Source organism: Mchenga conophoros, linkage group LG4 (genome assembly GCF_057382185.1).
Source record: "Mchenga conophoros isolate Kocher_MC1m ecotype Shallow Benthic linkage group LG4, M_conophoros_male_GT1.1, whole genome shotgun sequence".
Taxonomy (NCBI): Eukaryota; Metazoa; Chordata; class Actinopteri; order Cichliformes; family Cichlidae; genus Mchenga; species Mchenga conophoros.
The window spans coordinates 2,468,535-2,487,620 of NC_140529.1; the positions used below are offsets into that span (position 1 = coordinate 2,468,535).

Here is a 19,086-nt window from a genome sequence, read left to right on the forward strand (position 1 = left end):
CAGTGTGTGAGAGTGTGTGTGAATGGGTGAATGACTGAATGTAGTGTAAAGCGCTTTGGGGGCCTTAGGGACTGAGTAAAGCGCTATACAAATGCAGGCCAGGCCATTTAACTCTCATTGCATTATATGGTGACATTTTCTGTTGAATTCAAAACATAATTCTTGAATGTTCTCATATATTACACCTGTGCAGTCAACACACCTATGTTTCATATTTCTTTTCTCTTTTGTATTTGTCTGGGTCATCAGAGTCGGTGTAGATAATTCTGTCTAATATCGAGTTTTTGTTTTTTGTTAGAAGAATTAACCTGTTTATACTAAGGCAGTGTACAGTGTGGATATGGAAACTATTTTTATCTTGATTGCACAAAAGGACAAGAGTGTAATTTTGTTTAACTCTGTAGGAAACTGATACCTTTCTTGTTAATTTGATCATATTTGTAAGAATTTTATTGTCATTTTAATTTTGCTAGTTTTTATTTTATCTGTGTTGTTCAGCACTTTGGTCTGCCTGGTGTGTTTTTAAAGTGCTATACAAATAAACGATGATGATGATGATGATGCTAAAGTGCAACTGCATTATGCTGCTAACATAACTTTGCTCCTTGCAAGAAACTGCACAGATAGCATGCTAATGCTAAGCTTAAGAAATAGGATAATATCCTGCAAAGTTTAATCTGTTTAAAAATCTGGTCTGGTTTGTTTCCCCCCCCCTTGGTGCGGTTCATGTGATGTCACCACAATAGTCATACTTGGGTGCCAACCCAAAAACAAACAAAAAAACAAACAAAAAAAAGCACCAAGGACCTCTAATGAGGTTCATTCATGGTGTGAATATGATTCAATCTCAATCCAACCCAGCTATCAGTTTTATGTTGCAAGTTTAAGCTAAACCCCTCCCATAGCCATGTATGCTTTCCATTCAGGGATGTGGCAAGGTACCATAGATGTGCAAATGTCAGAACAGGTTAGCAACTAGCCATGTAAAGTTACCATGAGTGTACGTTTTCCACGTTCTCCCATAGAACACAGCACCTTTTTACTGTATTTACTTTTTCCTGTCACAGACACATCTAGCCAATAAGCAGACTTATCATTTCTGCATGAAAAAGAATCCAAATCATGGAGAAAAGCTACAAGTTTATAAAATAATTAACAGTTTCAGACCAGAGTAAAACTATTGGTGTGAAAATGCACTTAAAGACCGTGAAGGCTCTGTCATGGTTTAGACTGGTGGCAGCAGATGGCCCCGCCCCTCCCTGAGCCTGGAGGTTTCTTCCTGTTAAAAGGGAGTTTTTCCTTCCCACTGTCGCCAAAGTGCTTGATCATAGGGGATCACATGATTGTTGGGTTTTTCTCTGTATGTATTATTGTAGGATCTAATGTACATTATAAAGCGCCTTGAGGCGACTGTTGTTGTGATTGGGCGCAATGCTCCCGCAAAGCACCGGCCCGCCTACCTGTGCCAAAAAAGGAAAAAACCCAAGAACGCCACATGTACGCACCAGCTCCTAATAGACTGGCCTCTCCAGAGCCTGGAACTCAGTATTAAGCAGTGTGGGATCATCTTGACAGAGAAGAAATAAAAGGCAGAAATATCCACAGAAGAGCATAGAATGTCCTTCAGGAAGCCTGGAGAATAATTCCTGAAGATACTTAAAGAAATTACAGAACGCCACCTCAGAAAGTTCAGGCTGTGTTGAAGAATACAAGTGCCATAACAAATACTGACTTTCAATATTATTAGGAATGTACAAACTCTGATTTTGCCTACATACATGGGAAATACTGCATTTCCATGTATGCTTACACACTTTACGCTTTAATAAAACATTGCACCTATTTTCTATTTCCCTCATAAAAACAAAGAAATGGATGGTTCAAGACTTTTGTACAAAACTCTTTACAAGACTAAACATATTTTTCCAAGCCATCTGAATTAGTTACCTCAGTTTGAACCTGTGCTGGTACCCGTCAGTCTTGTTCAACTTATAGCAGAAGCTTGTTTTTGAGAGTATGTGCCGTGGATGATAATTGGTGTTCATCAAGATTCCAAAATATTTTTTGCAGGACTTCAAACATGTATTTGAGCTCTGGTGGAAAGCTTAGGGCCAGACAGCAGACCATATGCCTCTGCAGTGCTAGCCATACCATTGAGGACCACCAGAGCTTGAACACTGATATCCAACTGGGCATTTTCTGGCTCCATCATGCCTTTAGCCTCAATGTCTGTATTCTGTGTGACTGAAAACTATTATATAAGCTACTTTTACAAGACGAAATACTTCATAAGAATAGAAACATTTCAACAAACATTTGAAGGCAAGATGAAGCTTACCTGAAGATGAATTCTCAAGAATTGAACAAATTACACATTTAACAAAATGTTAATTTGTATTTTAATATAGAACACAGTCTGAATATCTTGAGCAATATAATTAATATAAAAATTGCACTGCAATAACATCCATGTGTGCAGATGGTTGACCTAAAATTGGCTGATTTAACATGAAATGACTGAGATAACTCAAATATATTAGACCACCACCCAGTGAAGGTGTATGTTGCAGCTGACCTAAATTAACAACAAAATCATTTCTTTTTCTTTATTGGTTAATCCACCAGTACCACCACCAGTGTGCAAGCTCTTTAGTCAACATGATATTTTTAATGTTAAAATAGAATTATTGTTGTTATTCATAAAGTTTCAAATGTATTTTTTTTTAGTAAGATGCCAAATTGCAATTATTTACTTCCATCTGTGAACAGACTGTGGGATTGTGTGCCTATGAGACTGCACCTCGGGGCTCAGTTGAGTATTGGGGTCAGTTGAGAAGGCAACATCAAAGATTTGCAAAACACATAGGCTCACAAAAATATTAATGCATGCACACATACGCAGTATCTGTTTTGGTAAATTTGACCCCTCAAGCAGTAGTGATGGGAATTCCGGCTTTTTTTAGAGAACCGGCTCTTGTTTATATATAAATATATACGGTGGCCCCTAGAGACAAAGCACGTACAAACTCCAAAGCACGTACAATCACATTGCTAGCATTAACTGAACTTCCAAAACAGAGCTACCTAGATCACTTAAATTACAAAATTGAAAGCATGTGTGTATTGTTTGTGTATTTATACACCAACAGTAATATATATTCAAATGATTAAAAAAAATGTTCATTTACCTGTTACTACCACACACCAAATCTGGTTGTTGGTACTTCCTGGCTTGTGTAGCCACTAGGTAACAAAAGCTCAACACTGCCCCCTAGCATCCTGGAGCACTTCCGTTGTGCCTTGGAATTTGTATGTGTTTTGTCTCTGGGGGCCACCATAAATATACTTTTATTTATTCTCTCCACATAAAATAGAATAAATAAATCATATAATACAAGAACCAACAATTTACAGTTCAACTTTTAAATATTAAAATTTTTAGCTTTTTCCTTTTAAACAAATTTAAAGTGAAACAACACAAAACACTGCAAACCACAACACAAATAAATTAAATTAAAATATGAAAACAAAAAGAAGATGCACATTCTCTGTCATATGGACCCGCATGAATAAACTTTCTGAATCCCTTATCATCTGCAACTGAAAATAGTTGTGGATGATTACTATACCTTTCTAATGTGACCTTGTTGTCCCTGCTCTCTCTCTCTCCCTCCCGCTCTGTTCCTGTGCTACTGAGTGTAACTACCGCCCCTCCCCCCTCTGCCCAGCACAAAGCACAAGGCTCGCTGTGGAGTGAAGCGGAAAAAGGGTGAGAGAAAGGAAAAAAAAAAAAACCCACCCGGCTCGCGTCGTTCACTTCAAAGATCCGGCTCTAAGAGCCATTTCGTTTGCGACCGACACATCACTACAAAGCAGCCTGTTGGGTATTAACACCTCGTGATTTATCATTATTTAAATATATTTCTGTAATTTTAATATATTTTCCATTTTATCATATTAATGTTGTTTAAAATATGACATCTGACAAATTTACGTGTGGTACAACGGTATGGTGGTTCCCATTGTTGCCTCACAGGAAGATGGTCCTGAGTTGAACTCTACCATCTGGTGTGGAGCTTGCATGATTTAGCCCTGCGACAGGCTGGCAACCTATCCAGGGTGTACCCCACCTCTCACCCTATAGTCGCTGGCTCAAGTCCCCTGAATTGAATAAGTGGAAGACAACGGTTGGATGAAACAAATTTATAATATTGTACAGGGAGTGCAGAATTATTAGGCAAGTTGTATGTTTGAGGAATAATGTTATTATTGAACAACAACCATGTTCTCAATGAACCCAAAAAACTCATTAATATCAAAGCTGAATGTTTTTGGAAGTAGTTTTTAGTTTGTTTTTAGTTTTAGCTATTTTAGGGGGATATCTGTGTGTGCAGGTGACTATTACTGTGCAGAATTATTAGGCAACTTAACAAAAAACAAATATATACCCATTTCAATTATTTATTTTTACCAGTGAAACCAATATAACATCTCCACATCCACAAATATACATTTCTGACATTCAAAAACAAAACAAAAACAAATCAGCGACCAATATAGCCACCTTTCTTTGCAAGGACACTCAAAAGCCTGCCATCCATGGATTCTGTCAGTGTTTTGATCTGTTCACCATCAACATTGCGTGCAGCAGCAACCACAGCCTCCCAGACACTGTTCAGAGAGGTGTACTGTTTTCCCTCCTTGTAAATCTCACATTTGATGATGGACCACAGGTTCTCAATGGGGTTCAGATCAGGTGAACAAGGAGGCCATGTCATTAGTTTTTCTTCTTTTATACCCTTTCTTGCAGCCACGCTGTGGAGTACTTGGACGCGTGTGATGGAGCATTGTCCTGCATGAAAATCATGTTTTTCTTGAAGGATGCAGACTTCTTCCTGTACCACTGCTTGAAGAAGGTGTCTTCCAGAAACTGGCAGTAGGACTGGGAGTTGAGCTTGACTCCATCCTCAACCCGAAAAGGCCCCACAAGCTCATCTTTGATGATACCAGCCCAAACCAGTACTCCACCTCCACCTTGCTGGCGTCTGAGTGGGACTGGAGCTCTCTGCCCTTTACCAATCCAGCCACGGGCCCATCCATCTGGCCCATCAAGACTCACTCTCATTTCATCAGTCCATAAAACCTTAGAAAAACCAGTCTTGAGATATTTCTTGGCCCAGTCTTGACGTTTCAGCTTGTGTGTCTTGTTCAGTGGTGGTCGTCTTTCAGCCTTTCTTACCTTGGCCATGTCTCTGAGTATTGCACACCTTGTGCTTTTGGGCACTCCAGTGATGTTGCAGCTCTGAAATATGGCCAAACTGGTGGCAAGTGGCATCTTGGCAGCTGCACGCTTGACTTTTCTCAGTTCATGGGCAGTTATTTTGCGCCTTGGTTTTTCCACACGCTTCTTGCGACCCTGTTGACTATTTTGAATGAAACGCTTGATTGGTCGATGATCACGCTTCAGAAGCTTTGCAATTTTGAGACTGCTGCATCCCTCTGCAAGATATCTCACTATTTTTGACTTTTCTGAGCCTGTCAAGTCCTTCTTTTGACCCATTTTGCCAAAGGAAAGGACGTTGCCTAATAATTATGCACACCGGATATAGGGTGTTGATGTCATTAGACCACACCCCTTCTCATTACAGAGATGCACATCACCTAATATGCTTAATTGGTAGTAGGCTTTCGAGCCTATACAGCTTGGAGTAAGACAACATGCATGGAGAGGATGATGTGGACAAAATACTCATTTGCCTAATAATTCTGCACTCCCTGTATTATTATTGTTCTAGTAAATTTACCAGTGTATATAGATCTTTCTTTATTAAAATATTAAATTTTGTGCTTTAGTGTACTGTAAAACTAATATATTCGGTACCATATATTTAAAACTTTTTACCATGTACACAGTGTATATCATATAAATATATTTGCAATGTTCAGCAGGATTAAGGAATTAAAGGTCATTGTAAGATTAACTCAAAATGTTTCACATTTTTACTGAGTAAACAGCTGTGGGCCTCGCAAAACCCATCTGTGTGAAATACGTATGGATACCAAATTGTAATCCATAAAACATTTATGTAATCACAATTAAAGTAAATGATGTTTTCCTTGACAATTACTGGTTTTTGGCCTAACACCAAAACAAAGACCTGTACATCTAGAAACAACTAGGCAGGGTCCACCTCTTTACATGCTTTACGTGCAGAACAAGAAAATTAGCCTTGTTCTAGTTTTGTGGTGGAATATGTCATATATCATACACTTATATCCATGAGACACAGCCTATTCATTTATGTCTTCTGTAAGTGATATTTGTCTTTGGTCTCTGTCTTTTGACTTATTTCAGCTACCCTACTAAGTCATGATGTGCTCAATAGAGGACATCCTCGTCTGTCCACTGATTCTTATGTGTTTGCGTTAGGGCTGAACGATTATGGAAAATAATCTAATTGCGATTTTTTTTGCCCCAATATTGCGATTGCGATGCGATATGCGATTATTTTTTAAGGTCTTTGTCTTCTGTATTATTAAACAAAGACAAGCAATACATCATATAGTATGGCCAATACTATATTACATTAATTTTAAACTGTTCTTTCCTGGAAGACAGACCTCTGTTATGATGACATGAGGTGATGCATGAATTGATGACTGACATTTTTATTTAACTTCTTCAATCACAACAGTATATTTGAACATACACAATAGTTTATTTTTAGCTTACAAACATCTGAGCATAAAGTGCTGACAAGGAACCCTGGTGTAAACATTAAAATGAAAGTCAGTACAATGTGCAGATTGCAGAAATATACATAAACAAAATCAGTGGCTTTACCACACTCAGTTTTTCCACATCTGTGAACTACTAGACAGTCATTCAATTAAAAAATAATATTAAATAAATAAAACTAATAAATAAAAAATACACACATCTTACTGATCTCTGCAGTCAGTAACATTACACATAAAGTGCAAACATAATAGCAATTGTATAAACACACACACAAACACGCCTTTAAAGTTTAAAGGGGTGAAATTGGACGGTCTAGTTCTGATTAGCGTCACCGCTGTCTCGGTGGAGTTTAATAAACTCGGCCGTCTGCTTCTTGCTATCTAAAATATAACCAGACACTGGTGTAAATTCTCGACTGTCTCATACTTCTGTTTAATAAGTTTTCTGTTTGACGTTTAGTCAGCTGTGTGAACACCAAGGAGGAACCCACCCGGGGGATTAATAAAGTTTTATTTTATCTAATCTAATAACTTTAATCTCAGCCAAACCGATTTACTCACGAACAAACAAATCACTGAAAAAAGCCCAACAATAACATTTTTAGGTTGTCTAAGTGACTTATATATCACGTTTAACCCGAGCAGCGAAACTCCGCGGTGATCTGAAAATGATGTGCCGGGAGTTGTGCCGTTCTCGGCCGCATCAGTAACCCTCGAGCTCCCGGCTAGCTGTCGAGCTGGTGGGTAGCAGACGCCTCTGAAAACGTCGAAGCACTTTTGCAAATATGGGATATCTTGATAAACCGAGCAGATATTTGATGTTTACACAACTACTTTCTCGCCTGAAAATATGTTAAAAGTTTATTTTGTGACCCAGAAAGATTAGTATGAGTAATTTTAAAACTTAGTAGCGGCCGCCATTGTTGGAAACTGGAGTTTGGCTGGGCCGCGCTATGAATTCTGGGATATGGTAGTAATTTGGACAGCCTTATAATCGCAGTATAATCGCAGCCTTTGCGGTTAGAAAATTGCACTTGATCATGTCGCGATATTATCGCAAATGCGATATATCGTTCAGCCCTAGTTTGCGTGCCCTCTTTTAGCTCCAAAGACAGGTGAATTTTCTGTGATTCTCTATTCATGGGACAATGTTATTCTATGTTAGGGGTCCCCAATCCCAGTCCACGAGGGCCGGTGTCCCTGCAGGTTTTAGATGTGTCCTTGATCCATCACAGCAGATTTAAATGGATAAATTACCTTCTCAATCACGTGATTCAGGTGTGTTGACCCAGGGTGAGCTCTAAAACCTGCAGGGACACCGGCCCTCGTGGACTGGGATTGGGGACCCCTGTTCTATGTTTTAGTAAAGTTCTTCCTTTCTAGCTTTCACACTCCAATGCACCCACGGGAGTGTGACTAGGTTTGGGGTTCAGAATCTTGCCAGGGAGCAGCCAGGGATTGAACAACCAACCCTCTGACCTTCTGACCTACTCTGCCTGAAAGTCTTAGTAGAACTGTAATCCAGGAAAATGTTACGACTTAATACTGTTTTATCTGTTTCGCTGAGATCTGTCTGAAAGTTATTGTAGGCTAAATCATTCATCCTTGCAAGAAAATGAGGCTTAACTGCTGCTTTTCTCCATGCTGGAAATGAGAAATAAACTCACTCTCTTTTTATTTTGCTCTCTTTCTCTCACCAGCAGCAGAGCTTATGTTTGAATACACAGTATGAATTATGCAGGGTGACTGGCTCTAGCTTCAGGTTAGTAGTTGACAATTTCACAGGAATACAATGTGAAATCTCTAATAGCCAATCAGACTAGGGTGTGTCCCTACCTGGTGTCAGCTGTGCATAATTGATTAAAGATAAACACAGTAGGTAGGTTTTTCACTACTGTTGATAATGTCCAATGAGATTAAACTGTCCAGAACCAGAAATGTCTCAGACTATTCAGTCTGTTATGGGTGGAAAGTCTAGGAATTTCTACATTTGCATGAACCTCCCAGCTGTTTGTTTAATTCCTTCCACCTGTGCACTGCTCACTCTGCGCTCTGCTTTGCACTTGGCATCAAAATACCACACAGAAAAGCAAAGCAAGGTAGGTAAATACCAAACAGTTGGAGCACTGCTTGTTCTAACTGCCAGGAGAGTAGAACATGTACCTATGCTAAATTACTTATGTCACTCTTCAATACTCTGCTGCCTCATTTGGAAAACTCTCCAGCATCATAAGACCAGGCAGCATTAATCCATTCACATGCATCTATCTAATAATCTGACCTGATATCCAGGGCGGTAAAGACCAATCCATGCTGACAAGCTCACTGTGTCATGTTTAAAGGCACATGAGCAGAGGGTTGACAGAGGATGAACCTGGGATTCTGCTGGCTGTCTAAGTTTTATGTCAGTTTCCCATCAAGAAAATGATGTCGAAGTCCTGCTGCTGCTTGTTGCTATGGCAAACCTCGGAAGATGCTGGTGGTCCTTTCTGTTTGGTGTAAGCAGATAAGAAAGAGGGAAGAAGGAAAGTGTGATTAAAATTTTGCATATTTGCATTTAGAATCCACTCTTCATGTTGCATGCTCTGTGAGCCTCAGTGTGTGTGTGTTTGTGTGTGAGGGAGAGAAACAACTACACCAGTCTGCATGATAATAACCTGTTAGTAGCAGACATTACCTTACACAGAAACAAACTGCATTATCTTTTCCTTCCATTCTAGTATGCATTTCTCTCTATCCCCATTTCCTCCCTCCCGGTCTTCTTTCTCTACTCCTTGTCGTTTTTCAGCCTGGCTCTTATCTTTTCTTTCTTGAAGCTTAGCCTTTTCATTTTTACAGTCAAGCGTGATACACACACACGCGCACACACAGAGATGGGGAGAGAGAGACACAAATAGAAAGGGGGACTGTGCATGGCCAGTGGGTGGGCACAGATACATCAAATAAAGACTAGGCCAGTCTGACAGGATAGCATGTGCACACACAAGCACACAGTAAACAATGTGTATATTCAAGAGGAACAGTGTGTGTGTGTGTGTGTGTGTGTGTGTGTGTGTGTGAGTGCGTCTATGTGGTATGGATTGACATTTGACCTGCGCTGTACCTGGGCTCCGGGGACATTTCGACTTTTTGCTGTGTATTCATGTGTCCCCCTAAAACATGACTTGTAAATGCATTTTTAAGTGTCTAAATAATAATTTTTTCTACTTCTTATGAGGTCATTATTTATCTTTTGACCTGTATTTGCTTAAACTGTAGTGTAAATTCATTTATTAAACTATAATTAAAAGATTTTCTGATTTTCTTAAAAGTCCACCTATACCCCTCACCTGATTTTTGTGTATTCCAGTGTATTGCACAGCGACGTTTCGAGTTAGAGTGGATGTGTGTAGGTACTGCAATTTAATACACATTTTCAATACACACGGCCGGAAGTCATTGTGATTGGTAGGCTATATATATAGGCGGTACCTACAGGAAACGGCGCCACAACTTTCGCGCGCGTGCCCTTTAACAAGTGTATGTCGACGGCAATACGAAGACGGATTAAAAACACAAAGGTAAGCCTTTTTTAATGTAAAATGCACCATGACTTTAATACTATATGAAATTATAGGTGCACAGGCCTATATTAAACTGGTTTAATTTATGCTTTATGGACTGTTAGTGAGTCTTTGAAGAAGTAAAACGGCCCCAGCGTTTGTCATTGAGTAAATAAAATAGGGCTGACGACTAACCGCGTCAACGCGATAAAGCGGGCTAACCCGTGTTAGGATTTACTCGGTGTTAAAGCATTATTGTGGCTTAAACGTGTTAATGCCGACATCGCGACTAACGCGATTAACAATTAAACCAGCGCAGTCTGAGTCAAAATCCCTGATGTCGCTGTTAGCTAATTTCGGGCAGTTTGTCCAATGTCTGTCCATTCTGCTGACAGCCCTAAAATAAAAGCAAGGGTATAAGTGTATTTAGTCGTGTATTTATTTATATGCCTGAAGAAAAAACTTCTTACAGTTTTGATGCCTAAGCTTTCTCAGTACTTGTATCACTCTCTGCAGTCGCCATTACAGAAATGTCACATGTCGCCATTTTGAGTACTAGGCCTTTAACATTTTAAAAGAAGGCATAAATTAGCACTATGAATAAGTCAGCTGTGTTTATGCTGTAAACTACACTACTGCTAGTTCTGCTACTACTGATGATGATGACAATGATGACGATAATCGTAATACTTTATATGCTTTGGTAATACAGCCAATCGTACAGGAGAACATGCGAAGGAGACGCATTCCTCCACGGGAGGATGCAGTCTGTCATGTTTCTGCTGGAAGGGACAAACTGGGACTTGATATCCACTACATAAATGCCTTCAAAGGTAAGTTGGTCTTTAGTTTGGATTAGATTTGGAGTTTGTCACTGTCTTTTGTCACTCACTTGGTATGCCTCTGCAATTCAGGTCGGGGCATTTTCACGACTGTTCCATTCCAAAAAGGAGACTTTCTTTTGGAATACAGAGGTAAACTCATAACAAAAGAAGAATGTGAGCGGAGACACAGAGTTTATCATGACAGCCTGAAGGTGTTCATGTTTGAATTCAAGTTTGATGGAAAACTCTGGTGGTGCGTATTATATCAGTGTAGTTTGATTAAGATTAAATTACACATTGCTTTTGATTTATGAAAAAAAAGCTTCCTAACTAGTTAAGCTAATACTTTTTTGCCTAACCCCACAGTGTGGATGCATCTCAAGAAGATGGGTCATTAGGCAGACTTGGACTGATGTGGTTGTCGTTGACAAGTGCTAAGATGAAAATATTAAATATCAATGGAAAGCCCCATCTATGCTTATTTGCAAGCAGAGACATAAGTCCAGGTGAAGAAATAGACTATAATTATGGTGACTCGGATTGGCTCTGGAGATGCAAGGTATTTCTACAATTGTACTTTTTGGAACTGATAAATTGCATACCCTAAGCCATTTTTACATTTGTACCTACTCAAATTGGCTTAACGTGACTTAGGGCATCTAGTTTTTCACTGAAATTGAGTATCACCTACTGTGCCTGGGGTAACTATAGCAATGCAGCCGAGCATCCAGTGATATAAATGCCACAGCAAGCATGGACGTCAAGGTGACAAAATGCCTGCTGCTCAGTCTATACTTTAGTGTTCAATTCAGGGATCACGCTGTTAATTTTGGTCGCTATTTCAAACATTTCAGAGTTTCAAAAATGATGGCTTGGATTTTCACGAAGGAGGCGCACTCATAACTTATCGAGTGACACCATTGACCAGCCACCTGGTGGCATTCAGTCTATGTCAAATTTTCTGATCACTTTGGATCACTTGGAACCTTGGTGCAGTAGTTACTGAAAAACTACATGGTACTATAACCTACTGGAAAAACAGGGGTAGGTACTAATGGAAAACAGGCAATTGTGATGGCTGCCACATCAAAGCCCTCTAAAAGCACTAAAAAAATATCAGCAGGTATGCAGAAATAAAAAATGGCTTTCGGTTTCTAAATTTTAACAGTGATTGATGTTTAATGTGATTCTACACAGCAAAATCTCCAGTGTTAAATTAACACTGGAGAGTGTCTATAAGGGTCCACACCTCTGAGTGTTAAATACAACACTGTTGAGTGTTAAATTAACACTTTTGACAGTGTTATATGTTTAAAAGTAACCTAGTCAGTTTTGAAGATTAACAATGGCTAACACTGAGCAGTGCTGATTTTCTAACACTGGAAAATAACTCAAAATGTTAGAAATATTCCAGTGTTAGAAAATCAGCACTGCTCAGTGTTAGTCTTTGTTAATCTTCAAAACTGACTAGGTTACTTTTAAACATATAACACTGTCAAAAGTGTTAATTCAACACTCAACAGTGTTGTGTGGACCCATATAGACACTCTCTAGTGTTAATTTAACACTGGAGATTTTGCTGTGTAGCCTCTTTAGTTAGATTCATTTTAAATTTTGTCCCTCGAAGATAAATGGGCCCTAGTGACAGTTCGTTGCTGCTACAGGTGATTGTTTTACTCCTTTAGCAATGGCTTAAAAAATAAAGAAATCACACTGACTATTTGTCTCTTAATCATAGGGCCTTAAATTCTCTATACATGACAGTGAATATTTTAAAGACAATAGCTTGAAACTTATCTTTCTCATACAGTTTATTTAATGTTTCAAAAGCCTCTTCAAAAATGCACTGTATATTCATTTTCTATCTGTTACACACGAAGACGGAGACCAGCCAGATTCAGAAGACTGTGAGCTGCCTAAAGCCGCAACCAAACAGCTTTCCAAACAATGATCTGATTTTAATGAATGTTTCTCATGCACGATGTGTACCTTACGCTATTTGCCAATAGTGAAATGGTCTATTCATCCTCTTGAGTGATGCATTTTTAGTAACTGTCAGATTACTGTTCTTTTGTCTTCATTCTCTATCTGTTACACACGAAGACTGAGACCAGCCAGATTCAGAAGACTGTGAGCTGCCTAAAGCCGCAACCAAACAGCTTTCCAAACAATGATCTGGACCTGAAACATCCAGAGCCTGAAAGGGTAAATATAATCCAGTGTACCACTTAATGAACTAATAATTTAATCTATCATCATTCTTTATGGATGCTGTGTGTGTGTGTGTTTGGCAGTCACCTGGGTGTGATGTGATTTACATGGACCGTGGCTTGTAGGTCCTTTTCATTGTTTCAAAGTGCAAGTCTGGATAACATCTGAGTGAGTGTGTGTGTGTGTGTGTGTGTGTGTTAACCACCCAAATGTGACTTAGGAGGACCACACTGTTATTGGGAGACTCCGTCAAAGTTTGCTTCATGGTGACATCACTCTGGTTTTAGGAGGGGTCTTCTCGTATTTCTTGACAGTTTGACCTACAGCATGCAGAACTGACCGCATGTGCTTTGTTTCTATGTGGTTTGAAACTCAGGCTTGAACATTAAGATAGATAGTACTATACAACTTCTTAACTTGTTTTAGGCACTTTTTACTGCTTTAGTGCATGGGCTCTCTCTGGCTGTGTACTCTGGCTTCTTCCCACAGTCCAAAGATGTAGCTTATGGGGTTAGGTTAACTGGTGATTCAAAACTGCCCTTTGGTGTGAATGCAAATGCTTGTCCTTCCATGTTAGACTGGTGATCTGTCCAGGTTGTACTGCCCTATGGTAGCTGGTATAGGCCCCAAAACTGCTACCCCACAATCCTGATAAGGATAAGTGGAAGAGGATGGATGATTGCAAAGGAATCAGTTGTTAACTATTGTAGCCAGTATTTTTTTCAGAAGAAAACATTTCTTGAGTGGAAAGGCCCCCCCCCCCACACACACACACATGCAAATTAAAAACAGAAGCACAGGCCTGCCCAGTACAGTTGCAAGAAGAGCACTTGGTCTAATCTTTGTGCCATCTTTTCTTTGTTGCAGGATCTTGATGAAGAAATGCCTCAGCAAGGCTCAGAAGCCATGCATTCTTCTTCAGTGCAAGATTTTGAAGAGGTAACATTGACCTAGGACAGATTTTAATGAATGTTTCTCATGCACGATGTGTACCTTACGCTATTTGCCAATAGTGAAATGGTCTATTCATCCTCTTGAGTGATGCATTTTTAGTAACTGTCAGATTACTGTTCTTTTGTCTTCATTCTCTATCTGTTACACACGAAGACTGAGACCAGCCAGATTCAGAAGACTGTGAGCTGCCTAAAGCCGCAACCAAACAGCTTTCCAAACAATGATCTGGACCTGAAACATCCAGAGCCTGAAAGGGTAAATATAATCCAGTGTACCACTTAATGAACTAATAATTTAATCTATCATCATTCTTTATGGATGCTGTGTGTGTGTGTGTTTGGCAGTCACCTGGGTGTGATGTGATTTACATGGACCGTGGCTTGTAGGTCCTTTTCATTGTTTCAAAGTGCAAGTCTGGATAACATCTGAGTGTGTGTGTGTGTGTGTGTTAACCACCCAAATGTGACTTAGGAGGACCACACTGTTATTGGGGGACTCCGTCAAAGTTTGCTTCATGGTGACATCACTCTGGTTTTAGGAGGGGTCTTCTCGTATGTCTTGACAGTTTGACCTACAGCATGCAGAACTGACTGCATGTGCTTTGTTTCTATGTTGAAATTTTTTGAAACTCAGGCTTGAACATTAAGATAGATAGTACTATACAACTTCTTAACTTGTTTTAGGCACTTTTTACTGCTTTAGTGCATGGGCTCTCTCTGGCTGTGTACTCTGGCTTCTTCCCACAGTCCAAAGATGTAGCTTATGGGGTTAGGTTAACTGGTGATTCAAAACTGCCCTTTGGTGTGAATGCAAATGCTTGTCCTTCCATGTTAGACTGGTGATCTGTCCAGGTTGTACTGCCCTATGGTAGCTGGTATAGGCCCCAAAACTGCTACCCCACAATCCTGATAAGGATAAGTGGAAGAGGATGGATGATTGCAAAGGAATCAGTTGTTAACTATTGTAGCCAGTATTTTTTTCAGAAGAAAACATTTCTTGAGTGGAAAGGCCCCCCCCCCCCACACACACACACACATGCAAATTAAAAACAGAAGCACAGGCCTGCCCAGTACAGTTGCAAGAAGAGCACTTGGTCTAATATTTGTGCCATCTTTTCTTTGTTGCAGGATCTTGATGAAGAAATGCCTCAGCAAGACTCAGAAGCCATGCATTCTTCTTCAGTGCAAGATTTTGAAGAGGTAACATTGACCTAGGACAGATTTTAATGAATGTTTCTCATGCACGATGTGTACCTTACGCTATTTGCCAATAGTGAAATGGTCTATTCATCCTCTTGAGTGATGCATTTTTAGTAACTGTCAGATTACTGTTCTTTTGTCTTCATTCTCTATCTGTTACACACGAAGACTGAGACCAGCCAGATTCAGAAGACTGTGAGCTGCCTAAAGCCGCAACCAAACAGCTTTCCAAACAATGATCTGGACCTGAAACATCCAGAGCCTGAAAGGGTAAATATAATCCAGTGTACCACTTAATGAACTAATAATTTAATCTATCATCATTCTTTATGGATGCTGTGTGTGTGTGTGTTTGGCAGTCACCTGGGTGTGATGTGATTTACATGGACCGTGGCTTGTAGGTCCTTTTCATTGTTTCAAAGTGCAAGTCTGGATAACATCTGAGTGTGTGTGTGTGTGTGTGTTAACCACCCAAATGTGACTTAGGAGGACCACACTGTTATTGGGGGACTCCGTCAAAGTTTGCTTCATGGTGACATCACTCTGGTTTTAGGAGGGGTCTTCTCGTATGTCTTGACAGTTTGACCTACAGCATGCAGAACTGACTGCATGTGCTTTGTTTCTATGTTGAAATTTTTTGAAACTCAGGCTTGAACATTAAGATAGATAGTACTATACAACTTCTTAACTTGTTTTAGGCACTTTTTACTGCTTTAGTGCATGGGCTCTCTCTGGCTGTGTACTCTGGCTTCTTCCCACAGTCCAAAGATGTAGCTTATGGGGTTAGGTTAACTGGTGATTCAAAACTGCCCTTTGGTGTGAATGCAAATGCTTGTCCTTCCATGTTAGACTGGTGATCTGTCCAGGTTGTACTGCCCTATGGTAGCTGGTATAGGCCCCAAAACTGCTACCCCACAATCCTGATAAGGATAAGTGGAAGAGGATGGATGATTGCAAAGGAATCAGTTGTTAACTATTGTAGCCAGTATTTTTTTCAGAAGAAAACATTTCTTGAGTGGAAAGGCCCCCCCCCCCCACACACACACACACATGCAAATTAAAAACAGAAGCACAGGCCTGCCCAGTACAGTTGCAAGAAGAGCACTTGGTCTAATATTTGTGCCATCTTTTCTTTGTTGCAGGATCTTGATGAAGAAATGCCTCAGCAAGACTCAGAAGCCATGCATTCTTCTTCAGTGCAAGATTTTGAAGAGGTAACATTGACCTAGGACAGATTTTAATGAATGTTTCTCATGCACGATGTGTACCTTACGCTATTTGCCAATAGTGAAATGGTCTATTCATCCTCTTTCAATTCAATTCAATTCAATTTTATTTATATAGCGCCAAATCACAACAAAAGTCGCCTCAAGGCGCTTCATAGATACAGAGAAAAACCCAACAATCATATGACCCCCTATGAGCAAGCACTTTGGCGACAGTGGGAAGGAAAAACTCCCTTTTAACAGGAAGAAACCTCCGGCAGAACCAGGCTCAGGGAGGGGCGGCCATCTGCTGCGACCGGTTGGGGTGAGAGAAGGAAGACAGGATAAAGACATGCTGTGGAAGAGAGACAGAGGTTAATAACAGATATGATTCAATGCAGAGAGGTCTATTAATACATAGTGAGTGAGAAAGGTGACTGGAAAGGAAAAACTCAATGCATCATGGGAATCCCCCGGCAGCCTACATCTATTGCAGCATAACAAAGGGAGGATTCAGGGTCACCTGGTCCAGCCCTAACTATATGCTTTAGAAAAAAGGAAAGTTTTAAGCCTAATCTTAAAAGTAGAGATAGTGTCTGTCTCCCGAATCCAAACTGGAAGCTGGTTCCACAGAAGAGGGGCCTGAAAACTGAAGGCTCTCCCTCCCATTCTACTTTTAAATACTCTAGGAACAACAAGTAGGCCTGCAGAGCGAGAGCGGAGCGCTCTAATTGAGTGATGCATTTTTAGTAACTGTCAGATTACTGTTCTTTTGTCTTCATTCTCTATCTGTTACACACGAAGACTGAGACCAGCCAGATTCAGAAGACTGTGAGCTGCCTAAAGCCGCAACCAAACAGCTTTCCAAACAATGATCTGGACCTGAAACATCCAGAGCCTGAAAGGGTAAATATAATCCAGTGTACCACTTAATGAACTAATAATTTAATCTATCATCATTCTTTATGGATGCTGTGTGTGTGTGTGTTTGGCAGTCACCTGGGTGTGATGTGATTTACATGGACCGTGGCTTGTAGGTCCTTTTCATTGTTTCAAAGTGCAAGTCTGGATAACATCTGAGTGTGTGTGTGTGTGTGTGTTAACCACCCAAATGTGACTTAGGAGGACCACACTGTTATTGGGGGACTCCGTCAAAGTTTGCTTCATGGTGACATCACTCTGGTTTTAGGAGGGGTCTTCTCGTATGTCTTGACAGTTTGACCTACAGCATGCAGAACTGACTGCATGTGCTTTGTTTCTATGTTGAAATTTTTTGAAACTCAGGCTTGAACATTAAGATAGATAGTACTATACAACTTCTTAAGTTGTTTTAGGCACTTTTTACTGCTTTAGTGCATGGGCTCTCTCTGGCTGTGTACTCTGGCTTCTTCCCACAGTCCAAAGATGTAGCTTATGGGGTTAGGTTAACTGGTGATTCAAAACTGCCCTTTGGTGTGAATGCAAATGCTTGTCCTTCCATGTTAGACTGGTGATCTGTCCAGGTTGTACTGCCCTATGGTAGCTGGTATAGGCCCCAAAACTGCTACCCCACAATCCTGATAAGGATAAGTGGAAGAAGATGGATGATTGCAAAGGAATCAGTTGTTAACTATTGTAGCCAGTATTTTTTTCAGAAGAAAACATTTCTTGAGTGGAAAGGCCCCCCCCCCCCCCCCACACACACACATGCAAATTAAAAACAGAAGCACAGGCCTGCCCAGTACAGTTGCAAGAAGAGCACTTGGTCTAATCTTTGTGCCATCTTTTCTTTGTTGCAGGATCTTGATGAAGAAATGCCTCAGCAAGGCTCAGAAGCCATGCATTCTTCTTCAGTGCAAGATTTTGAAGAGGTAACATTGACCTAGGACAGATTTTAATGAATGTTTCTCATGCACGATGTGTACCTTACGCTATTTGCTGATAGTGAAATGGTCTATTCATCCTCTTGAGTGATGCATTTTTAGTAACTGTCAGATTACTGTTCTTTTGTCTTCATTCTCTATCTGTTACACACGAAGACTGAGACCAGCCAGATTCAGAAGACTGTGAGCTGCCTAAAGCCGCAACCAAACAGCTTTCCAAACAATGATCTGGACCTGAAACATCCAGAGCCTGAAAGGGTAAATATAATCCAGTGTACCACTTAATGAACTAATAATTTAATCTATCATCATTCCTTATGGATGCTGTGTGTGTGTGTGTGTGTGTTTGGCAGTCACCTGGGTGTGATGTGATTTACATGGATGAAGTTTATTAGTTGATATCTGCAACTGAATTGAAAACACCTCACCTTTCCAACTGTCCAAAACAAATAAATGTTGCAATATTTTGCTAACAGTGTCACAATCATTGTCTGGTGTGCACAACAATATCATCTTTGGACAAGTGCATTCAGTGTGTGGGACTGGTT

The 19,086-nt window shown here is 40.1% G+C and overlaps 2 protein-coding genes across 5 annotated transcripts in view; both read left to right on the forward strand.

Moving 5' to 3' along the window:
* Positions 1-19,086, forward strand: part of LOC146575264 (junction plakoglobin a-like) — a 135,796-nt gene that overhangs the window by 11,630 nt on the left and 105,080 nt on the right. The window lies entirely within an intron of this gene.
* Positions 9,774-18,937, forward strand: LOC146575265 (N-lysine methyltransferase KMT5A-A-like). Its single transcript, XM_085272470.1, has 6 exons — positions 9,774-10,301; positions 10,996-11,116; positions 11,198-11,360; positions 11,474-11,666; positions 13,211-13,312; positions 18,926-18,937. Exons 1-6 carry the CDS (start codon positions 10,263-10,265, stop codon positions 18,935-18,937), a joined length of 630 nt encoding a protein of 209 aa, XP_085128596.1. The 5' UTR covers positions 9,774-10,262.

Coding starts and splice junctions, on each gene's coding strand:
- LOC146575265 (XM_085272470.1), top strand. CDS start 10,263: ATGTCGACGGCAATACGAAGACGGATTAAAAACACAAAG. Junction 11,361..11,473: donor TTTGATGGAAAACTCTGGTG/GTGCGTATTATA, acceptor CTAACCCCACAG/TGTGGATGCATCTCAAGAAG. Junction 11,667..13,210: donor ATTGGCTCTGGAGATGCAAG/GTATTTCTACAA, acceptor TTACACACGAAG/ACTGAGACCAGCCAGATTCA.